The sequence below is a fragment of the Anolis sagrei genome, chromosome 4 (assembly GCF_037176765.1).
Source record: "Anolis sagrei isolate rAnoSag1 chromosome 4, rAnoSag1.mat, whole genome shotgun sequence".
Lineage (NCBI taxonomy): Eukaryota > Metazoa > Chordata > Lepidosauria > Squamata > Dactyloidae > Anolis > Anolis sagrei.
The window spans coordinates 6,107,322-6,127,573 of NC_090024.1; the positions used below are offsets into that span (position 1 = coordinate 6,107,322).

The window sequence follows — 20,252 nt, forward strand, 5'->3', positions numbered from 1 at the left end:
TAATTAATCTAAAATGGAGACGTGTGCTTTTCAGCTTAAGAACAGACAAGCATCTCGAACTCTAAGGATCTCCTGGGAAGGAATCCCTCTGGAGTATTGCAGCACACAAAAATACCAGGGAGTCATTCCAGACCATGCTGATTATAACAAGTACTGCTTGACCATCAAGCAAAAAGTGGGTGCTAGAAATAATATCGTACGAAAGCTGACTGGCACAACCTGGGGATCACAACCAGACACAGTGAAGACATCTGCCCTTGAGCTGTGCTACTCTGCTGCAGCGTGGAATACATCTCGTAATTGGTGAAATTTTCCTTTTTTCCTTTCTTCTGCATGTCTTTTCTATCATTTGCCCTTCACTAAAGCTTTTTGTTCAGCCACACTGGTATTTTTCCCAAGGTCTTTTACTACTCTCTCTAATAGCTTTGCAATTATGCTTGTAGTAAGTCCTTCAAGAATTCACATCCAAGCCATGTTGCTTTTCCAATTAGTACCTACTAAGACTATCTCCAAGGGTTAAGGACATGGGCGAACTTGGTCCCTCCAGGTGTTTTGGACTTCAACTCCCACCCTACTGGCTGTTAGGAATGGTGAGAGCTGAAGTCCAAAACGCCTGGAGGGACCAAGTTTGCCCATGCCTGGGTTAAGGAAACAGCTGTCACACATCATTGCTCTTCCAACTCTTGACCTTTTATTAACTTTAAAAAGTGTAAAGGTTTGCTGCTAGATCTTGTTGAAAGCAGCTATGTCAACACTCTGCACCTGAAAGACATAAAGAGAGAAAAAGGCCGGTGAGAAAAGATTCGCTTTTACTTGTGGGGTGTTCCGAGGTCCAAAACCTACTTTGAACCAACTGGATTTCCTGACCTGTTGACTTAACATTTACCAGCAAGCTAATGCATTTACTCTAGTTGAAGCTAACCAGTAAGATTCAGGTCTAATGGCATTAAGAAAGAGGAGGCATACCGTATATGCCCGACTACTGCAACGCTCTCTACGTGGGGTTGCCTCTGAAGACTGCCCGGAAGCTGCAGCTAGTCCAACGCTCGGCAGCCAGGCTACTAACGGGTGCTGGGTACAGGGAGCACACCACTCCGCTGTTACACCAGCTCCACTGGCTACCAATTAGCTTCCGAGCACAATTCAAAGTGCTGGTGTTAACCTATAAGGCCCTAAACGACTCCGGCCCTGTTTACCTCTCCGAACGTATTCTCCCCTACGAACCATCAAGATTATTAAGATCGTCTGGAGAGGACCTGCTCTCGGTCCCACCGGCCTCATTAGCGAGTCTGGTGGGGACGAGGGACAGGGCCTTCTCGGTGGTGGCCCCTCGACTCTGGAACTCTCTCCCACTGGAGGTCAGAACCGCCCCGTCTATCCTGACATTTAGGAAACAGGTGAAGACTTGGTTATGGAGACAGGCATTCGACGAGTGAGTCAACACCCTGAGATGTGGATGGAGGATGATGAACAACGATTTTAGTGTGACGACTGACCATTATAGTTATTGATTGTAATTGCTGTTTTAATGTTTTACTGTAATATGCATTATGATGTTTTATTGATTGTATGTGATATTATGGTTGGAAACCGGTCTGAGTCCCTCAAGAGAGGTGAGAAGGCCAGTATACAAAACTTTTAAATAAATAAATAAAATAAGTATATACTTGAGTATAAGCAGAGTTTTTCAGCCTTTTTATAAAGCTGAAAAATAATAATATAATAATAAAACTTTGTTTATATACCGCTCTATCTCCCCGAGGGGGACTCAGGGCGGTTCCCAAGTAACATCACCAAAAGTAAACAACATAACATAAAATTCACAAAACAACATAAGCATACAATTACCACAACAACACATGTACATGTAAAAATAATCCTGCCTATTCAGAGCAATTAAAAAGCCGGGCCAAGGCTAGTGCAAACTCAAAATATGAGGGGCTGGGAATTAAGTACAGTGCTATAACAGGCTAACGGCGATAGCAGGTATGGGTTTGTGGCTGCTCATTTCCAGGGCCTATTAGAGGGATGACCGGGGTAATAGGTAGGAAGTAGGCCACATTCAACAATGTTTGGGTTGGACTAGAACTGGTCATTCTCAAAGGCTTGTTGAAACCACCAGGTCTTCAAGCTCTTACGAAAGGAGGAGAGGGATGGGGCCTGTCTTATTTCCCTTGGAAGGGCGTTCCAGAGGCAGGCGGCCACCACCGAGAAGGCCCTCTCTCTCGTCCCCACCAACCGTTCTTGTGATGGTGATGAGAGTGAAAGGAGGGCTTCCCTGGAAGATCTTAAGAGTTCGCACCGGTTCATAGGAGGAGATGCCCCCCTTGGCTTCTACTTGAGTCAAAGTTATTTATTATTTTACTATTATTATTATTATTATTATTATTATTATTATTTCTATTACATTTATTATTTCTATTACATTTATTATTATTATATTTATTAAAAGGTAAAGGTTGTCCCCTGACATTAAGTCCAGTCATGTTGTGAGTCAGCATTCTGACACCATACCTACTACTAGTAGTAGGAGAAGACCTTGGAACCTTCGCTCGTGAGTGTACATCTGGCTTCTTGACCCTTGGAACTGACTGACTACGCATTTGCCTACTGGATTTTGCTCCATGCCTTGCAACCCTTAAAGACTGTTTTGTTTTGTATTCTGCTCCTAGTTCATCGTATCTCTTGTTATTTCTTGGCTGCAATTCAAGCCTGCTTATCTAGCATTTTGTGTTACTGTTTGAAAACATCTGTTTGCACTGACTTTTAAAGTGCCTCATTTAGTTTGTTTTGCATTAAAATACTACTATTTTGCACCTCAACTGCTGTTTAAGACATTCTGTGTTCTGTGGGTCACGACAAGTCATGTCCGACTCTGGGGTGTGGTGCTCATCTTCATTTCTAAGCCGAAGAGCTGGTGTTGTCCACAGACACTTCCATGGAGCGCCGTTATATTTATTATTTTACTCTATTATTGTTATTATTACATATATTATTTTTATTATTACATTTATTATTTTACTCTATTATTACATTTATTAATTTACTTTATTCATTATTGTTATTATTATTACATTTATTATTTTACTCTATAATTACTGTTATTATTAGGGTAAAGATAGGTAAAGGTTTTGGCCTTGGCCTTTCTAAGCCGCATCGAGTCCTTCGGGAGATGCTAGCGGGGTACAAATAAAGTTAATAATAAAAAAAATTAATAATTCCCCTGACGTTAAGTCCAGTCGTGTCCGACTCTGGGGTGTGGTGCTCATCTCCATTTCTAAGCCGGGGAGCCGGTGTTGTCCAGACACCTCCAAGGTTATGTGGCTGGCATAACTGCATGGAACGCTGTGACCTTTCTGCCAGAGGGGTACCTACTGATCTACTCACATCTGCATGTTTTCGAATTGCTAAGTTGGCAGAAGCAGGGGCTGACAGCAAAAGTTCACGCTGCTCCCCGGATTCGAACCTGCGACCTTTTGGTCAACAAGCTCAGCAGCTCAGCGCTTTAACCCACTGCGCCACCGGGGGTTCCACTGTTATTATTACATTAGCGAGTCTGGTGGGGACGAGGGACAGGGCCTTCTCGGTGGTGGCCCACCGCCTGTGGAATTCACTCCCCGGGGAAATAGATCATCGTCATCCCTCCTCTCTTTTAGAAGGAAATTAAAAACATGGATATGGGACCAGGCATTTGGGTAATCTGGCAGACTGACAAGAGCTTTGGAAACGGATTATGATAAGCTGAATGGACTCACTAATTACAGAACTCGGCGAAATGATAGCCACCAGGCTGGCTTCTTTTCTAGTAGATTTTATTGTATTAACTTAATGTTTTAATTATTTATAATTACTGTTTGTTCTGTATTTTATTGTGTTTAATTGTAGGCATCAAATATGTGCCGGCTGGAAGCCGCCCTGAGTCCCCCCCAGGGGGTTGAGAAGGTGGGGTAAAAATACCCGAAATAAATAAATAAAATAAATAAATAAGGCAATCATATTCGCCTACGAGGGATAGCCTGTGATGACAATTCCCAGCATTTCTCACAATTTATTATGTCAACTGTGGGTTGTTAGGACTTTCAACTCAATATCATCTGCAAAGCTGTAAGATTTTCGTTTCTGTTCTATCATAACAACTACCCCCCCCCCCCCAAATGTGTTTAAATAGAGCAATGGAGTATTTGCTGAAAGCTTGGAAAGCTAAATGAACATTTGAGCAGGATGTACTTCTAAAGGAAGACAATTTGCCTTTAGAGAGCCCCAGCAAGAGAAAAGTGACCCCCATAGATCTGTCACAGCTGAAATAAGTGACTATTGAAAACACTCAACGTGATCCTGGCACTTCCCAGGTGACTTACATAGTCTTCGAACTTGGTGATCTCTTCCTCTAGGATATCTGTCCCCACTTTGTCGTCCTCCACTACACATTGGATTTGGAGCTTCTTGATTCCATAGCCTACTGGGACCAGTTTGGAGGCTCCCCAGACCAAGCCGTCCATCTGAACGGATCGGACACATTCTTCCATCTTGGCCATGTCTGTCTCATCATCCCACTGGGAAAAAAGCAGAGAGGAAAGGGTGAGCGAGGATCCCCAATGTTTTGGCCTTCCACCCCTAGAAATCACAACAGCTGGTGAACTGGCTAGCATTTCTTGGAGTTGTAAGCCAAAACACCTGCGGCCCCACAGGTTGAGAAGCACTGTCCTAAAGACACCTGATCCCGTAAGTAACACAGAGTTGGCCCTGGTTAGTCCTTGGATAAGAGGCCACTAGTAAATACCAGCTGCTCTAGATCAGGCATTGCAAACTTGGGCCCTCTAGGGTTTTGGACTTCAACTCTAACAATTCCTAACAGTCGGTGCTGTTAGGAATTGTGCAAGTTGAAGTCTGAAATAATAATAATAATTGTTATTGTTGTTGTTATGTCAGTGAGGGTGGTCCCAGTGGTGATCGGTACACTGAGTGAAGGCCTCAAGACCTTGGCCTGCACTTAAAAACAATCGGCAGCTGCAAAAGGCCACCCAACTCGGATCTGCATGCATTAATCGCCGATATATCACACAGTCCTAGACACTTGGGAAGTGTCCGATGTGTGATCCAATACAGAAGCCGACAGAGTGATCAAATAATATAATAATAATAACAACAATATATAATATATAATAGTTGTTATTATTATGTCAGTGAGGGTGGTCCCAGCAGTGATCGGCACACTGAGTGCAGTGCCTTGAGACCTTGGCCTGCACTTAAAAACAATCAGCGCTGACAAAATTACCATCTGTCAGCTGCAAAAAGCTACCCAACTCGGATCTGCACACATTATTCGCTGATACATCACACAGTCCTAGACACCTGGGAAGTGCCTGATGTGTGATACAATTCAGAAGCCAGCAGAGTGATCAAATAATATAATAATATCAAAATATATAATAATAATAACAACAACAACAACAACAACAACTTTTTTTCTATCCCACCCCATCACCCAAAATGGACTCAGGGCTGTTTACAACAAAATTTGGCAAAAATTCAATGCCAAGAAAAACATAAAACACATCAAATCATGGACAATCAAATAAACAACATTAAGGTGTACTTATACAGCAAAACCCCTGCAGAGCCCAAGTTTGCCCATGCCTTATCCAGATAAAATTTCAGAAGAAACAACTGATCCAAGTATTCCTTACTGATGAAAACTCTATGGGAAAAAATCTTCACAGGTGACTTGGTTGATTCTCCAACTAAAACCAGTTGTCCAATCTAGTTAGCAAAAATCTTGATATGTGACTTAGTTGATTCTCCAACTAAAACCAGTCTAGTTAGCAATTCCATAAAGGTTTTGGACCTTTTTCCTGCCTTCCAATTAAGTTTCTATAAAGCTCCTTGATGTAAAACCTCCCTGCAAAACCACACCTGAACTGGTGTGTATGAGTACAAAGGCACAATCAAGTCAGTTCAATTCTGAGCTGAAGGCAAGTCAAAGGTACAAATAACATGGCGATGGGCCAGTGAGGTTTCTGCTTTGTGAACTTAAATTGTCAGTTTGGTGTATTCTCCTGGGGCAAGAAACCAGCTTCTCAAGCTGCTATTTCGTACAGTCCAAAAACCCATCACAGTTTGCGCCTAAATCACTTTCTTAAACTAGCAAAGAATTAAAAGAGCCATCAGTTTGTTCACAAAGTAGTTAGAATTCCACATTTAAATCAGCCAGATCCTGAGACCATATAAAGCAGGGGTCCTCAAACTTTTTAAGCAGAGGGCCAGGTCACAGTCCCGCAAACTGTTGGGACGGCCAGATTGTAATTTGAAAAAAAATATATGAATGAATTCCTATGCACACTGCACATATCTTATTTGTAGTGCAAAAAGCACTTTAAAAATAGAATACAATATACTAACTACTACTACTAATACAATGTAATAATTATATATTTTATATTACATGTAATATTACTAATAATATTACAATATAATGGTATAGTACAATATAGTAATATATAATACTGATATTGTACTATGCTAATAATATAATATATTGTATGTATATTATATCTTGTAAGCCGCTTTGAATCCCCTTCTTCTTTCTTCCTTCTCTACCTGTTTCTTTTCTCACTTCCTTTGCTCTTTGGTTCCATCCTTCCTTGTTTCTTTCCTTCCCTCCCTCTTTCTCTTTCGTTCCTTCTCTCCTTCCTTTTCTCTTTCACTTTTTTATTTCCTTCTCTCCTTCTCTACCTTCCTTCCTTCCTTCCTTCCTTTCTTTCCTTCTCTCCTTCTTTCCCCCTTTCTCTCCCTCCTTCTCTACCCTTCGTTCTTTCTTTCCCTCCTTTTCTCTTCTTCTTTCCCTCTTTCTCTCCGTCCTTCTCACCTTCTCTACCCTTGTTTCTTTCCCTCTTTCTCTCCTTCCCTCCTTCTTTCTCTCCTTCCTTCTCTCTCCTTCTTTCTCTACCCTTTTTTCTTTCTTTCCTTCCTTCTCTCCTTCCCCCTCCCTCCTTCCTTCCTTCCCTTTCTGTGTATGTGTTTTGTGTATGTATATGCATGTGTGTATGTGTGCGTTTGTGTATATATGTGTGGTTTTGTGCATGCGTTGTAATGTATTTTTGTTTTTAGTTTTGCTTTTTAAGTCCTTTCCTCTGTGTTTTTCAGGCCACTTGTTGGCCTGAGAGGTGTCTTGGGTCCAAATGTGGTGTCAATTCGTCCAGTGCTTTTTGATTTATGTTAATCCCACAAACGAAAATTACATTTTTATTTATATAGATGGCCAAATCTTAATTGGAGTCACAAGTACAATAGCCCTGGCTGTAATGACTGAATGTGAACCAACACATAATAATAGTTCTCACTGGTTCAGTGAATTTACTCTTTTTCTTGGACTAGGAATAGGGTTCCAGCCTCTATTTCCAATTTCCTCACTGAAGATCAGGAGAGGCGCAGGAAAGGAATGAGACCCAGATATCAAACAATCAGGAAGAACATTTTGCTAACTTAACTGTACAAGTACTTCACACAAAAGAGCTTGGTATCTGCTGAGGTTTGGTTTCTGCCCCCCACCCTAATTCATTCCCTGCCTTGATCAGAGACAAACTTACAGGCTTGACATCCAAGAGAATGGAGGACTTGGCAATCAGGCCTGGCTTCTTGGATTTCTTCTCCGCATACTGCTTTAGTCGCTCTTCCCGAATTCGGGCTGCTTCCTGGTCCTCCTCCTCGTCACTTCCAAACAGGTCGATGTCGTCGTCCTCGTCTTCCTCTGCAACGGCCGAAGCTGAAGGCGGATTGACTTTCTTTGACGGAGCAGCCTGTGGTTCCACCTTCCTCATGGGGGTGACGTGCTTCAAGGAGAAAATACATAAAAGAAACCCAATAAATAAGGGAAAGCAAAAGGAATTGCTGAAGGCAATGGGAGAAGCAGATATTCCTGTGTGCACAGCAGAAGCACAGTCCATTGTGAGAAATTCCACTAAGGATATCCTGACGAAATCATAATCGAACCATATGAGTTGGAAGGACTATCCTGTGTAACCCTGTTTTGCTATGTAGAAACACAGAATCAAAACCCTCCTGACAGACGGCTATCGAGTCTCTGTCAAAAACCTCCTGAGAAAGAGAGGTATTATATGTAATATAAATTATTTACTAGCTGTCCCCTGCCATGCGTTGCTGTGGCCCACATGGATGTTCTGTGTGGGAGGTTTGGCCCAATTCTATAATTGGTGGGGGTCAGAATGCTCTGTGATTGTAGGTGAACTATAAATCCCAGCAACTACAACTCCCAAATATCAAGATTCTATTTTCCCCAAACTCCACCAGTGTTCACATTTGGGCATATTGAGTATTCGTGTAGAGTTTGGTCCAGATACATCATTGTTTGAGTCCACAGTGATCTCTGGATGTAGATGAACTACAACTCCAAAACCAAAGGACACTGCCCAACAAACCCTTCCAGTATTTTCTGTTGGTCAAGGGAGTTCTGTGTGCCAAGTTTGGTTCAATTCCATCATTGGTGGAGTCCAGAATGCTCTTTTATTGTAGGTGAACTATAAATCCCAGCAACTACAACTCCCAAATGAAAAAAATCATAATTTTTTGAGTGATGGTCACTCCTTTTGTTGTGAGAAGTTTTGCTGCCAAATTTGGTGTGATTTCGTTCATTGGTTATTTTGTTTTTAAGGTACTCAGTATGCACAGAGCGCGTGCGCACACACACACACATATATATAGATTTATGACATTTCTATGCCGCCCTTCTCACCCCGAAGGGGACTCAGAGCGGCTTGCAAGGTGTGTGTGTGTGTGTATATATATATATACACACACACACACACACACACACACATACATACATACATACAATATATTATATTATTAGCATAGTCCAATATCAGTTTTAAATATTGCTATATTGTACTATACCAATTATATTGTAATATAATTATATTATTATTAGTATTTGATTGGTGCTGGGAGGAGGGGTCCCTGACTGATGACATATACAGGAGACAAGATGTTACCACTCCTTCTTTGCAATGCACAGTGACAGGGAGGTGTTGCAGGACCAAGTCTTAGCTCCCATAAAGAAATGATAAAACCTGAAGGGAAAGCTCTGGAAGATGTACCAGATTCCGTTTCCATCACAGGTTCCATGACAAGTCAGTGTGCAAGAAGGGCAAATTGGAAAACAATTGGAGAAAGGGACATTAATTTACCTGCAGGGCTCTCAGTATGGTCTTATTTACCTGGCTGAAATTAACTCTGAAAGATTGAGCATAAATCCAGTAACTTAGAATCATAGAATCATAGAATCATAGAATCATAGAGTTGGAAGAGACCTCATGGGTCATCCAGTCCAACCCCCTGCCAAGAAGCAGGAATATTGCATTCAAATCACCCCTGACAAATGGCCATCCAGCCTCTGCTTAAAAGCTTCCAAAGAAGGAGCCTCCACCACACTCCGGGGCAGGGAGTTCCACTGCTGAACGGCTCTCACAGTCAGGAAGTTCTTCCTAATGTTCAGATGGAATCTCCTCTCTTGTAGTTTGAAGCCATTGTTCCGCGTCCTAGTCTCCAAGGAAGCAGAAAACAAGCTTGCTCCCTCCTCCCTGTGGCTTCCTCTCACATATTTATACATGGCTATCATATCTCCTCTCAGCCTTCTCTTCTTCAGGCTAAACATGCCCAGTTCCCTAAGCCGCTCCTCATAGGGCTTGTTCTCCAGACCCTTGATCATTTTAGTCGCCCTCCTCTGGACACTTTCCAGCTTGTCAACATCTCTCTTGAATTGTGGTGCCCAGAATTGGACACAATATTCCAGATGTGGTCTAACCAAAGCAGAATAGAGGGGCAGCATTACTTCCTTAGATCTAGACACTATGCTTCTATTGATGCAGGCCAAAATCCCATTGGCTTTTTTTGCCGCCACATCACATTGTTGGCTCATGTTTAACTTGTTGTCCACCAGGACTCCAAGATCTTTTTCACACGTACTGCTCTCGAGCCAGGCGTCCCCCATTCTGTATCTTTGCATTTCATTTTTTCTGCCAAAGTGGAGTATCTTGCATTTGTCACTGTTGAACTTCATTTTGTTAGTTTTGGCCCATCTCTCTAATCTGTCAAGATCGTTTTGAATTCTGCTCCTGTCCTCTGGACTATTGGCTATCCCTCCCAATTTGGTGTCGTCTGCAAACTTGATGATCATGCCTTCTAGCCCTTCATCTAAGTCATTAATAAAGATGTTGAACAGGACCGGGCCCAGGACGGAGCCCTGCGGCACTCCGCTCGTCACTTCTTTCCAAGATGAAGAGGAAGCATTAGTGAGCACTCTCTGTGTTCGTCCACTTAACCAATTACAGATCCACCTCACCGTAGTTTTGCCTAGCCCACATTGGACTAGTTTCCTTGCCAGAAGGTCATGGGGGACCTTGTCGAAGGCCTTACTGAAATCCAGGTACGCTACATCCACGGCATTCCCCGCATCTACCCAGCTTGTAGCTCTATCGAAGAAAGAGATCAGATTAGTCTGGCATGACTTGTTTTTGATAAATCCATGTTGACTATTAGCGATGACTGCATTTGTTTCTAAGTGTTTGCAGACCACTTCCTTAACAATCTTTTCCAGAATCTTGCCCGGTATCGACGTGAGGCTGACCGGACGGTAGTTGTTTGGGTCGTCCTTTTTTCCCTTCTTGAAGATTGGGACCACATTGGCCCTCCTCCAATCTGCTGGAACTTCTCCCGTTCTCCAAGAACTCTCAAAGATGGTTGCCAATGGTTCCGAAATGACTTCCGCTAGTTCCTTCTTTCAACTTCTTTCAACTGGAGTAGAACTATTAAATCAACGGGATTAATTACATAGGGACCACCAAACACAGCACCCAGACACAAATCAAGGAACACGAAAGGCACTGCAGACTGACTCAATCAGGGAAGTCAGCCATAGCAGAGCATCTGATGAACCAACCTGGACAAAGCATTTTATTTGAGAACACAGAAATGCTGGACCACACCAACAACCACCATGTCAGACTACACAGAGAAGCCATTGAAATACACAAGAAGCATGTGGACAACTTCAACAGAAAGGAAGAAACCATGAAAATGAAGAAAATCTGGCTACCAGTATTTAAAAACTCTAAAATTACAACAGCAAAACAACAGAGGGAACAATCAGGGACATCTAATCACCTCTCAACGAAAGACTGCCCCAGGCACTAACAAGCTACACCAAACAACTGCCAGGTCATCAAATGCTAATCAAGGTAATCAGTTGAAACAGACAAGAGTCCTTTGTCCCACCCTGGTCATTCCACAGATATATAAACCTATTTTCCTAGTTCCAACAGACCTCACAACCTCTGAGGATGCTTGCTATAGATGCAGGCAAAACATCAGGAGAGAATGACTCTAAAACATGGCCATATAGCCTGAAAAAACCTACAACAACCCAGGGATTAATTTATGTTAAGGTCAACAACCAGATTTCAGCTCATGTATTTATGCACTATGGGGGACTTAAATAAGAACCTCCTTGCTAAAGCTGGATGGCCAATAACGCTCCTCTTTGGAGACCTATAATGCAGGCAGGGCTCTTAAGCATCTCAGCATGTTTGTTTATATTTATTTATTTATTTACTACGCTTATATACCGCAATTCTCAGCCCGAGGACGACTCATTGCGGTGTACAACATGAAAACAAGTGCAATTTACAAAACATAGTGCAAAACAATCTACAAATCATCATTATCCGAAAACATCTTAGTAAAACATCAACATTACTACAAAATTTCTACTACATTCCAAATCGTCTCATCGTCAGCACACAATCCGATATCATTTCCGTTGTTCCATTCCTATGGTCAAATAGCCAGTCAATGCACTTCTTGGTCAAATGCTTTCTTAAATAGCCAGGTCTTTAACTTCCTGCGGAAAGTCAACAGGGAGGGGGCTAGCCTGATGACCACGGGAAGGGTGTTCCACAGCCGAGGAGCCACCACCGAGAAGGCCCTATCTCTCGTCCCCGCCAGCCATGCCTGTGACGCAGGCGGGATCGAGAGCAGGGCCTCCCCGGAAGATCTCAAAGTCCTCGTGGGCTCATAGGCCGAGAGGCGGTCAGTTAGGTATCTTGGGCCGGAACCATTTAGGGCTTTAAAGGCCAAAACCAGCACCTTGAATTGAGCCCGGTAGCAGATCGGCAGCCAGTGGAGCTGGTACAGCAGGGGAGTTGTATGTTTATAAATGAATACAGTGCATCACATGTCAAATGCAAGCACAGCTTTACCTGTGTCGGTGGTGGTGGGGAGGGATGATGAGCAGATGCTTTTTCCAGCACATTCAGGCGACATTCTAGTCTGGAGATGGCAAGCTGCAGGTCCACAACCACTGAGGACGTGAAGAGACAAGGTAAATAAGTATGTATGAATGAATGACAACATAGGAACATTTGGCTTTCCTTCTGCCTAGACACTGCATTGGACTGTACTGTATGCTGGCATGGTGTGGTGCTTTGGACTTGACTGCTGGGAGACCAAGGTTTGAGTCCTTGTTTAGCCCGGAAACCCAACAGTTGACCATGGGAAAGTCACACTCTCTCCTCCTCAAAAGAAGGCAATGACAAGGGTCCTCTTAAAAAATCTTCCCATGAAAAACTCAAGGTAGGATCACCTTAGCTTCCAAAAGTTTGGAACTATTTGGATGCACTCAACACTGGAGTCTGTCCACTTACTGTACCTTGGCCCAGTCATCTATATAAATAAAAATGTTCGTTTGTGGGATTAACAGAACTCAAAAACCACTAGACCAGTGGTTCTCAACCTGTGGGTCTCCAGGTGTTTTGGCCTACAACTCCCAGAAATCCCAGCTAGTTTACCAGCTGTTAGGATTTCTGGGAGTTGAAGGCCAAAAACATCTGGGACCCCAGGTTGAGAACCATTGCACTAGACGAATTGACACCAAATTTGGACACAAGACACTTAACAACCCAATGTATGTCCTTCGCTCAAAAAAATGATTTTTTTCATTTAGGAGTTGTAGTTGCTGAGATTTATAGTTCACCTACAATCAAAGAGCATTCTGAACCCCACCAACGATGGAATTGAACCAAACTTGGCACACAGTTCTCCCATGACCAACAGAAAATACTGGAAGGGTTTGGTGGGCAGTGTCCTTTGGTTTTGAAGTTGTAGTTCACCTGGTCCAGATCCAATGATGGATCTGGACCAAACTCTACAAAAACACTCAATATACCCAAATGTGAACACTGGTGGAGTTTGGGGGAAATAGAATCTTGACATTTGGGAGTTGTAGTTGCTGGGATTTATAGTTCACCTATAATCACAGAGCATTCTGACCCTAACCAATGATAGAATTGGGACAAACCTCCCACACAGAACCCCCATGTGGGCCACAGCAATGCGTGGCAGTAGTTTATAATAAAAAAGGAGGCTGCAATTAAGAAGTCAAAAGAGTCTATAAGCTTAGAACAGCAGTTGTGAAGGAAATGAATAACTTCCTCACTGTAAGGATATATAATTACATATCAAAATCAAAACCATCCCTGCGATCATGAATTTGGCCTTTACTATCTGCTGGGGTTTTGTTCCAGGACCAAAATCTGTGGGTGCTCAAGTCTCTTTTATGCAACGATGTGGTAAAATTGTGTCCCTGGAATAAAATAATGAAATTGAAGCTAGTTTTGGAATTTTAAAAATATATTTTCAAGCCCTGGATGGTTAAATCTGTCGGCACAGAATTCAAGGATACTGAAGACTGGATCCATTTCCAGCTTCTATAATAAGGCTGACAAAGAGGATAGGAATGCTACCCCTCTATTCCGCTTTGGATAGACCACACCTGGAATATTGTGTCCAATTCTGGGCACCACAATTCAAGAGAGATATTGACAAGCTGGAATGTGTCCAGAAGAGGGCGACTAAAATGATCAAGGGTCTGGAGAACAAGCCCTATGAGGAGCGGCTTAAGGAGCTGGGCATGTTTAGCCTGAAGAAGAGAAGGCTGAGAGGAGATATGATAGCCATGTATAAATATGTGAGAGGAAGCCACAGGGAGGAGGGAGCAAGCTTGTTTTCTGCTTCCCTGGAGACTAGGACGCAATGGAACAATGGCTTCAAACTACAAGAGAGGAGATTCCATCTGAACATGAGGAAGAACTTCATGGCTGTGAGAGCCGTTCAGCAGTGGAACTCTCTGCCCCGGAGTGTGGTGGAGGCTCCTTCTTTAAACAGGGGCTGGATGGCCATCTGTCAAGGGTGATTTGAATGCAATATTCCTGCTTCTTGGCAGGGGGTTGAACTGGATGGCCCATGAGGTCTCTTCCAACTCTAGGATTCTATGATTCTATGAATATCAGTCATGAAGCCCTGGTCCCTTAAGCTGCAAGCAATGTGTAACATCTAAGAGAATAGAAATAATTCACCAGCACATTCGACCCATGGCAAGGTTTTTCCACTCACCGCTGTGAAGACTTTGGTTCTCTGCCTCAAGGTGTGCAATCCTAGTGATCAGCTCCCCCTGGTCCCCAGCAGGTCCTGCAGAAGAAGAACTGCTGGCACTCTGCAACGGAAAGCAGGAAGGAGATTGCAGATGAGAAAGTGGCTGGCAATTTATAGACAAGAGACACACTTTTTAGACAAAACCGGAAGCAACAGGATGGAAACAAACAAGGAGCAAATGGGGGAAAGCGTATTTAACGAGATCGTTTGCGACAAAAATGCCTAAAGCTTGGTAGCCTTATTTCCAACGAGCTCACGGTGGACCTGGTGTGCCCTGGTTTGGTTTCCTCAGTTTCCTGAATTTTGAAGAAGTAAGAAAATACAGAAAGAAAACAGGTAACTGCTGAATTGCCTCAACTGTATGGCACCTTCCAGCACTTTACAGGTGACATTCTATGTGGCTGGTATGTATTTTGATATGGATGTGTGTTGCACAGGAAAAGGATCCTACCTCTTGCTTTGAAAAACAAAATGCCAGATCCATACACATTGCAAATCAAATTCTAAGAAAGGTGCCTTCTTTACAGGACTAGAACAGATCAATTCTTCTCAAAATAGCAAGAGTATCTGTTCTCTAAATAACTGGAATCACAAGTGTAATAATAATAATAATAATAATAATAATAATAAGCTGGCACGATATGAGGATTTAAAGGTCGAACTGCAAAGACTCTGGCACAAACCAGTCAAGGTGGTCCTAGTGGGTGCAGTGCCTCAACACCTTGGCCTGCACTTAAACACAATCGGTGCTGACAAAATTACCACCTGCCAGTTGCAGAAGGCCACCTTTACTGGGATCTGCATGAATTATTCGCCGATACAATCTGTGTATGAGATTTATTTTAATTGCTTTGTATTGTTGTTGTTATTGCTTGTATTGGGTTGTTGTAGGTTTTTCTGGGCTATATGGCCATGTTCTGGAGGCAATTTTTCTCCTGACGTTTCGCCTGCATCTATGGCAAGCATCCTCAGAGGTAGTGAGGTCTGTCGGAAGTAGGAAAAATGGGTTTATATATCTGTGGAATGACCAGGGTCAGACAAAGGACTTTTGTCTGCTGGAGCTAGCTGTGAATGTTTGAGCTGATCACCTTGATTAGCATTCAATGGCTTGGAAGGGCCTGGGGGGAATCTTTTGTTGAGAGTGATTTTATGTGCCTGTTTGTTTCCCCTCTGTTGTTTTGCTGTTGTAATTTTTGAGTTTTTTAATACTGGTAGCCAGATTTTGTTCATTTTCATGGTTTCCTCCTTTCTGTTGAAATTGTCCACATGCTTGTGGATTTCAATGGCTTCTCTGTGTAGTCTGCATTGTTGTATTGTGGGCTCGGCCTCATGTAAGCCGCACCAAGTCCCTTGGGGAGATGGTAGCGGGGTATAAATAAAGTTATTATTATTATTATTATTATTATTATTATTATTACATCACACAGTCCTAGATACTTGGGAAGTGTCCGATGTGGGATCCAATACAACAGCCAGCAGAGTGATCTTTTCTGCTGAGGACTCATCTTGTTGTGTTTCAAATAATAATAATAATAATAATAATAATAATAATAATCTTTATTTATGCCCCGCCACCATCTCTAAAGGGGACTTGGGCCAGCTTACATGAGGTCATGCCCATCAATACAGTAGGATAACAGTCCCAGTCCATTCTGCACTGTATGGCAAACTGCGAAGCTTCCTTTCCTTTTAAGATCGCCCTGGCTGTTCCAATACAAAAGTCCAACATTGTACTGGACGAACAAAAGCCTCTAATCAGCTCTCTTTTGTGCCCTGTCTGGAACCAAATCACATTTATGCCACGCACAGGTGGAAGTGTGCATGAAGTCTTTCTTGTTGCTTGAATAGCATAGATTTCTTTCTCTCTCTGTGAGGAAAGTTTATTTTCTCTACTTGAGATGCAATGCTTAAAAGATGCCTGTACATCACCAAACACAATGATTTAATACATTCAGGTGCACAACTGAAGAGTTGACAAATGCAGGGTGCAAATTTTGCAAAGCAGCTTGATGACAGTATTGGGAACAGGAGGAAAGGGTTGGGGATGAGCACAAGCGCTCGCTCACAGGCGGATCCTAACAGACACGACAGAGAGGCCAACGTGCGACACTGACCCCCCCCTCCCACCTCCTTACAGCCACAAGCGACTTACAGTCGCACGACCCGAGTGCTTCTTGCGTCGAACAGGAGGGGCTTCGGAAGTATTGTGCAAAACTGTCTTGAGCTGCAAGGGGCAAGAGCAATTTGGGGGGTAAAAAAAGTGTACTCTCTTTATATGGATTCACTCATGCAGCATTGCACAAGCAAGCGCAGTACTCAAGCCTCCATGCAGGGAAAAAACATGCCTAAGTGAAGAAAAGCTTAAGTAGAAGAATCTGATGAGGGTCAGACAGCAATCAGAGCATACACTGCAAATCATAGTTACAGCTCCAAAGTGCAGTTTTCCTCAACTGGAGCAAGATCAACCCTGGGCCAATTTAGCTGAGTTGGGACAGCAAATCACTCCATTCCAGGTAAAAGTGAATGAGCAACACTTGACAGGTGAGATTCTATGTGTTGGAAGAAAAGACACATCAACACTGCTATGTGGAGCAACTACAGACAGAACGAACCTAGTGGTGCAGGACTGTTGTCTTCGTCTCACCTGTTTCCTAGATATAAGTAGCTCAAAGTGTTTTTGTATCATGTTTGTAAGGGTCACTTCTCCCTTTTATCAGAAATCTTTAGTGTTTTACTACTTTGATAGAGAAAAGAGCAGCTCAGGCACCTTAACCTCAAGATGCCTTACACACAGAAATGAGAATCAGAATTAGGAACTCTTCTACCAAAGTTAGGTAACTTTCTTTTGCGTATCTACCCTTTTAAATGAGATGTATTACCTGCAACCACCTTATTAGAGCAGTCTGCATATTTTCTCTCCTGTTTCCTACCATGAGTCCCCTTTGGGGTGAGAGGGGTGGTATATCAATGTCGCAAATAAATAAATAAATAAGCTCATATATAGCATACTCTTCACTGCTATGGATGCAAAATATTTCTACACTACGCTCAGCTGATTTTGTACATCTCAATGGAGCCATTAAGTCATAAAATTATAGCTGAAAGAGACATCAAGACCATCCAATCCAAATCCATTCTAACACACAGGAATCTACAACCAAAGCCTTCCCAAATGATGGCCACCCGGCCTATTTTAAAACCTCTTGAGTTTTTCCTAAAGTTTAGTCTCTTTTCCTTTACTATTGTCATAATAAATGCCATCTGCCTAGACTTAACTGCCAGAAACATTTTTGCTTTCAGAACAGCCTGAATAACTCAAGACACAATATGGCTAGAGAAATCCAGTAGACATTATACATACTAGAAACGGCATAAGAGTCTGACAAAACTGCAAAACCAACGCTCTCAAGCTAATATATGCCTTGACAAGTGAGTACAGAGTTATTTATAAACTTGTATTTTATGTATTTAAACAGCTTAAGTTAGAGCTTCTGAAAGAATGGGTCAGAACCCAAAATGGGATTGTCACAATTGTATGTTGAGGTCACCTTCCTTTCTTGCCTGCACGCTCATGTTTCTGTCTATAATCTCTTGGTTCTTACTGTTCTACATCCCCAGAGGGATCACACCCAGATACACTAAAGACATCTGTCCTTGGGCTTTGCTACTCTGCTGCTGAGTATGCATGCCCAGTGTGGAACACATCTCACCACGCTAAAACAGTGAACGTGGCTCTTAATGAGACATGACGCGTTATCACAGGATGTCTACGCCCCACACCACTGGAGAAATTATACTGTTTAGCCGGTATTGCACCAACTGACATCCGCCGGGAAGTAGTAGTCAATAATGAAAGGACCAAGGCAGTGACATCTCTGGTCCGTCCTCTGTTTGGCTATCAGCCAGCATGTCAACACCTTAAATCAAGAAAAAGTTTTCTAAGATCTACAGAGATACTCATAGGAACATCTCAGCAAGCAAGAGTCCAAAAGTGGCAGGCAAAAACCTGGAACCTCAAGCCATGGCTGATACGGAATGAGACTCCTTCTGGGCCCACAGAAAACTGGGCAACTTGGAAGGCGCTGAACAGACTGTGCTCTGGCATCACGAGATGCAGAGCCAACCTTCAGCAATGGGGCCACACAGTGGAGTCCACAACATGCAAGTGTGGAGAAGAGCAAACCACAGAACATCTACTACAATGCAGACTGAGCCCTGCCTATGTACAATGGAGGACCTTCTTATAATAACACCAGAGGCACTCAAAGTGGCCAGCTACTTGTCAAAGGACATTTAATGTAATGCCAAGTTTTTAAACTTTTTTAAAAAATAAATCACAACTGTACCCTTGGTTTGCTTCTGATATGATAAATAAATAAATAAATGTTCTAAATTTTTCTGTTGTCTTTGCGATTCTTGAATTATTACAATAATTTCACCAATATTTCTATTTCTCATTGAGCCTGCTTGGTTTAAACATACAGTATCAGGGATTCAGAACATCCTTCCTTTAAAACCAGCAAACAAAACAACCAACCAGCCATGGTATGGAAATTTTCTCTTTTTCTGACCTACAATTGCAAGACTATAAGTGGCAATGCTGGCTGGGCAGTTTAACTAGTATTCTAAAAGTGTAATTTTCACAATATCAGGAAAAGTACCATTAGGTCAAAGTTGCCACATGTATTGCATTCTTCTTTTGGAAAATCCTTTTAAGGAAGACTGACATGTTGCCGCTTGAACACTGGGAACATGACAACAAAATAAGTCGGCTGGAAAATAAATTGTGTGAAAGAGATTCTGGAAGATTTTCCCGTTCTCAAGCAGAACAGGAATGCCAGCTCTACAAAGGACATTAAAAACACTGCAATGGAAATCAGAGTACAATGGGGGACAGAAAAGAAAAACAGGATTTGCAAAGAAAACTAAAAAGCATGCACCATCTACTTTCTGAAACACAGGGATATATTTCCATGACATTTGCTCCTGGTTTTAAAAAAAATCTATCAAAAGTTTACTGCAAGATGACAGATATCCAGCAGCCTCAGGGTCAATTAGAGGAAAACCCAAAATCCTCAATTGTGAACAGCTTGGTACATACACTGGCCACTTACATACAAAGACTTTCTGGTTGGAAAGTAACAGGCTCATTTTTGTGGAAATTTTTAAAACAGAAAGTGGTTAGGCCTCTGCTTTAGCTGTGAATTTCCTCTGATGGCAGTGGAGACCGATTGGGTTCCTTTCAGATCTACAATTCTGTGATTCTACGCAAATTAAGTTGAAGTTCAATATTTAGGGCAAAGAAAAAGATGAGGGCAAGGATGCCTCCTAGTGTTGCTTACAGAGCTCTGAGTCAACTAACCAGGTGCTTATAACAACAATATTAAAAAGGAAGAGAGAAGAATGACTAATTGTTCTTAATGTGCAACTTAACATTCAGTTAAGATCAAACTGCCAGACTAATTATTTTAGGTGTACCTGCTGAAGGCAAGTTTGGGCGGGATGCTGATTTTACTATGAAACGCACACTACAAGTAAATAACCCCAGGCAGTGTTTTAAAAGTTGTTTATGCAGTTTGAAAAGCAGATCCCCTAAGGAAATGCTGTCTTCCTTCTCCAGCCACAGAGAACCAAATTTTCAGCTCAAGCTTGCCATGACATGTGATAATCATCTTACATGACAATTCAACTATATTTGCACTTCGACAAAGATGCTACCTTGGAAGGGTAATAGCTGAATGGAGCAAAAC

The 20,252-nt window shown here is 42.4% G+C and overlaps 1 protein-coding gene across 6 annotated transcripts in view; it reads right to left on the reverse strand.

Annotated features, from left to right (window-relative positions):
• Positions 1 to 668: 668 nt before the first annotated feature.
• Positions 669 to 20,252, reverse strand: part of EEF1D (eukaryotic translation elongation factor 1 delta) — a 50,773-nt gene continuing 31,189 nt past the window's right edge. For 4 of the 6 annotated variants that reach the window (XM_067467240.1, XM_067467239.1, XM_060775978.2 and 1 more), the window contains 5 exons: positions 14,464 to 14,563; positions 12,273 to 12,373; positions 7,587 to 7,829; positions 4,359 to 4,553; positions 669 to 762 (listed from right to left, as the gene is read on the reverse strand). In XM_067467240.1, the coding sequence (XP_067323341.1) occupies positions 724 to 762; positions 4,359 to 4,553; positions 7,587 to 7,829; positions 12,273 to 12,373; positions 14,464 to 14,563 (678 nt within the window). In that variant the 3' untranslated portion in view covers positions 669 to 723. Of the gene's footprint in view, positions 763 to 4,358; positions 4,554 to 7,586; positions 7,830 to 12,272; positions 12,374 to 14,463; positions 14,564 to 16,654; positions 16,727 to 20,252 lie in introns of all 6 variants that reach the window. The other 2 variants (XM_060775977.2, XM_060775975.2) reach the window with 1 other exon arrangement.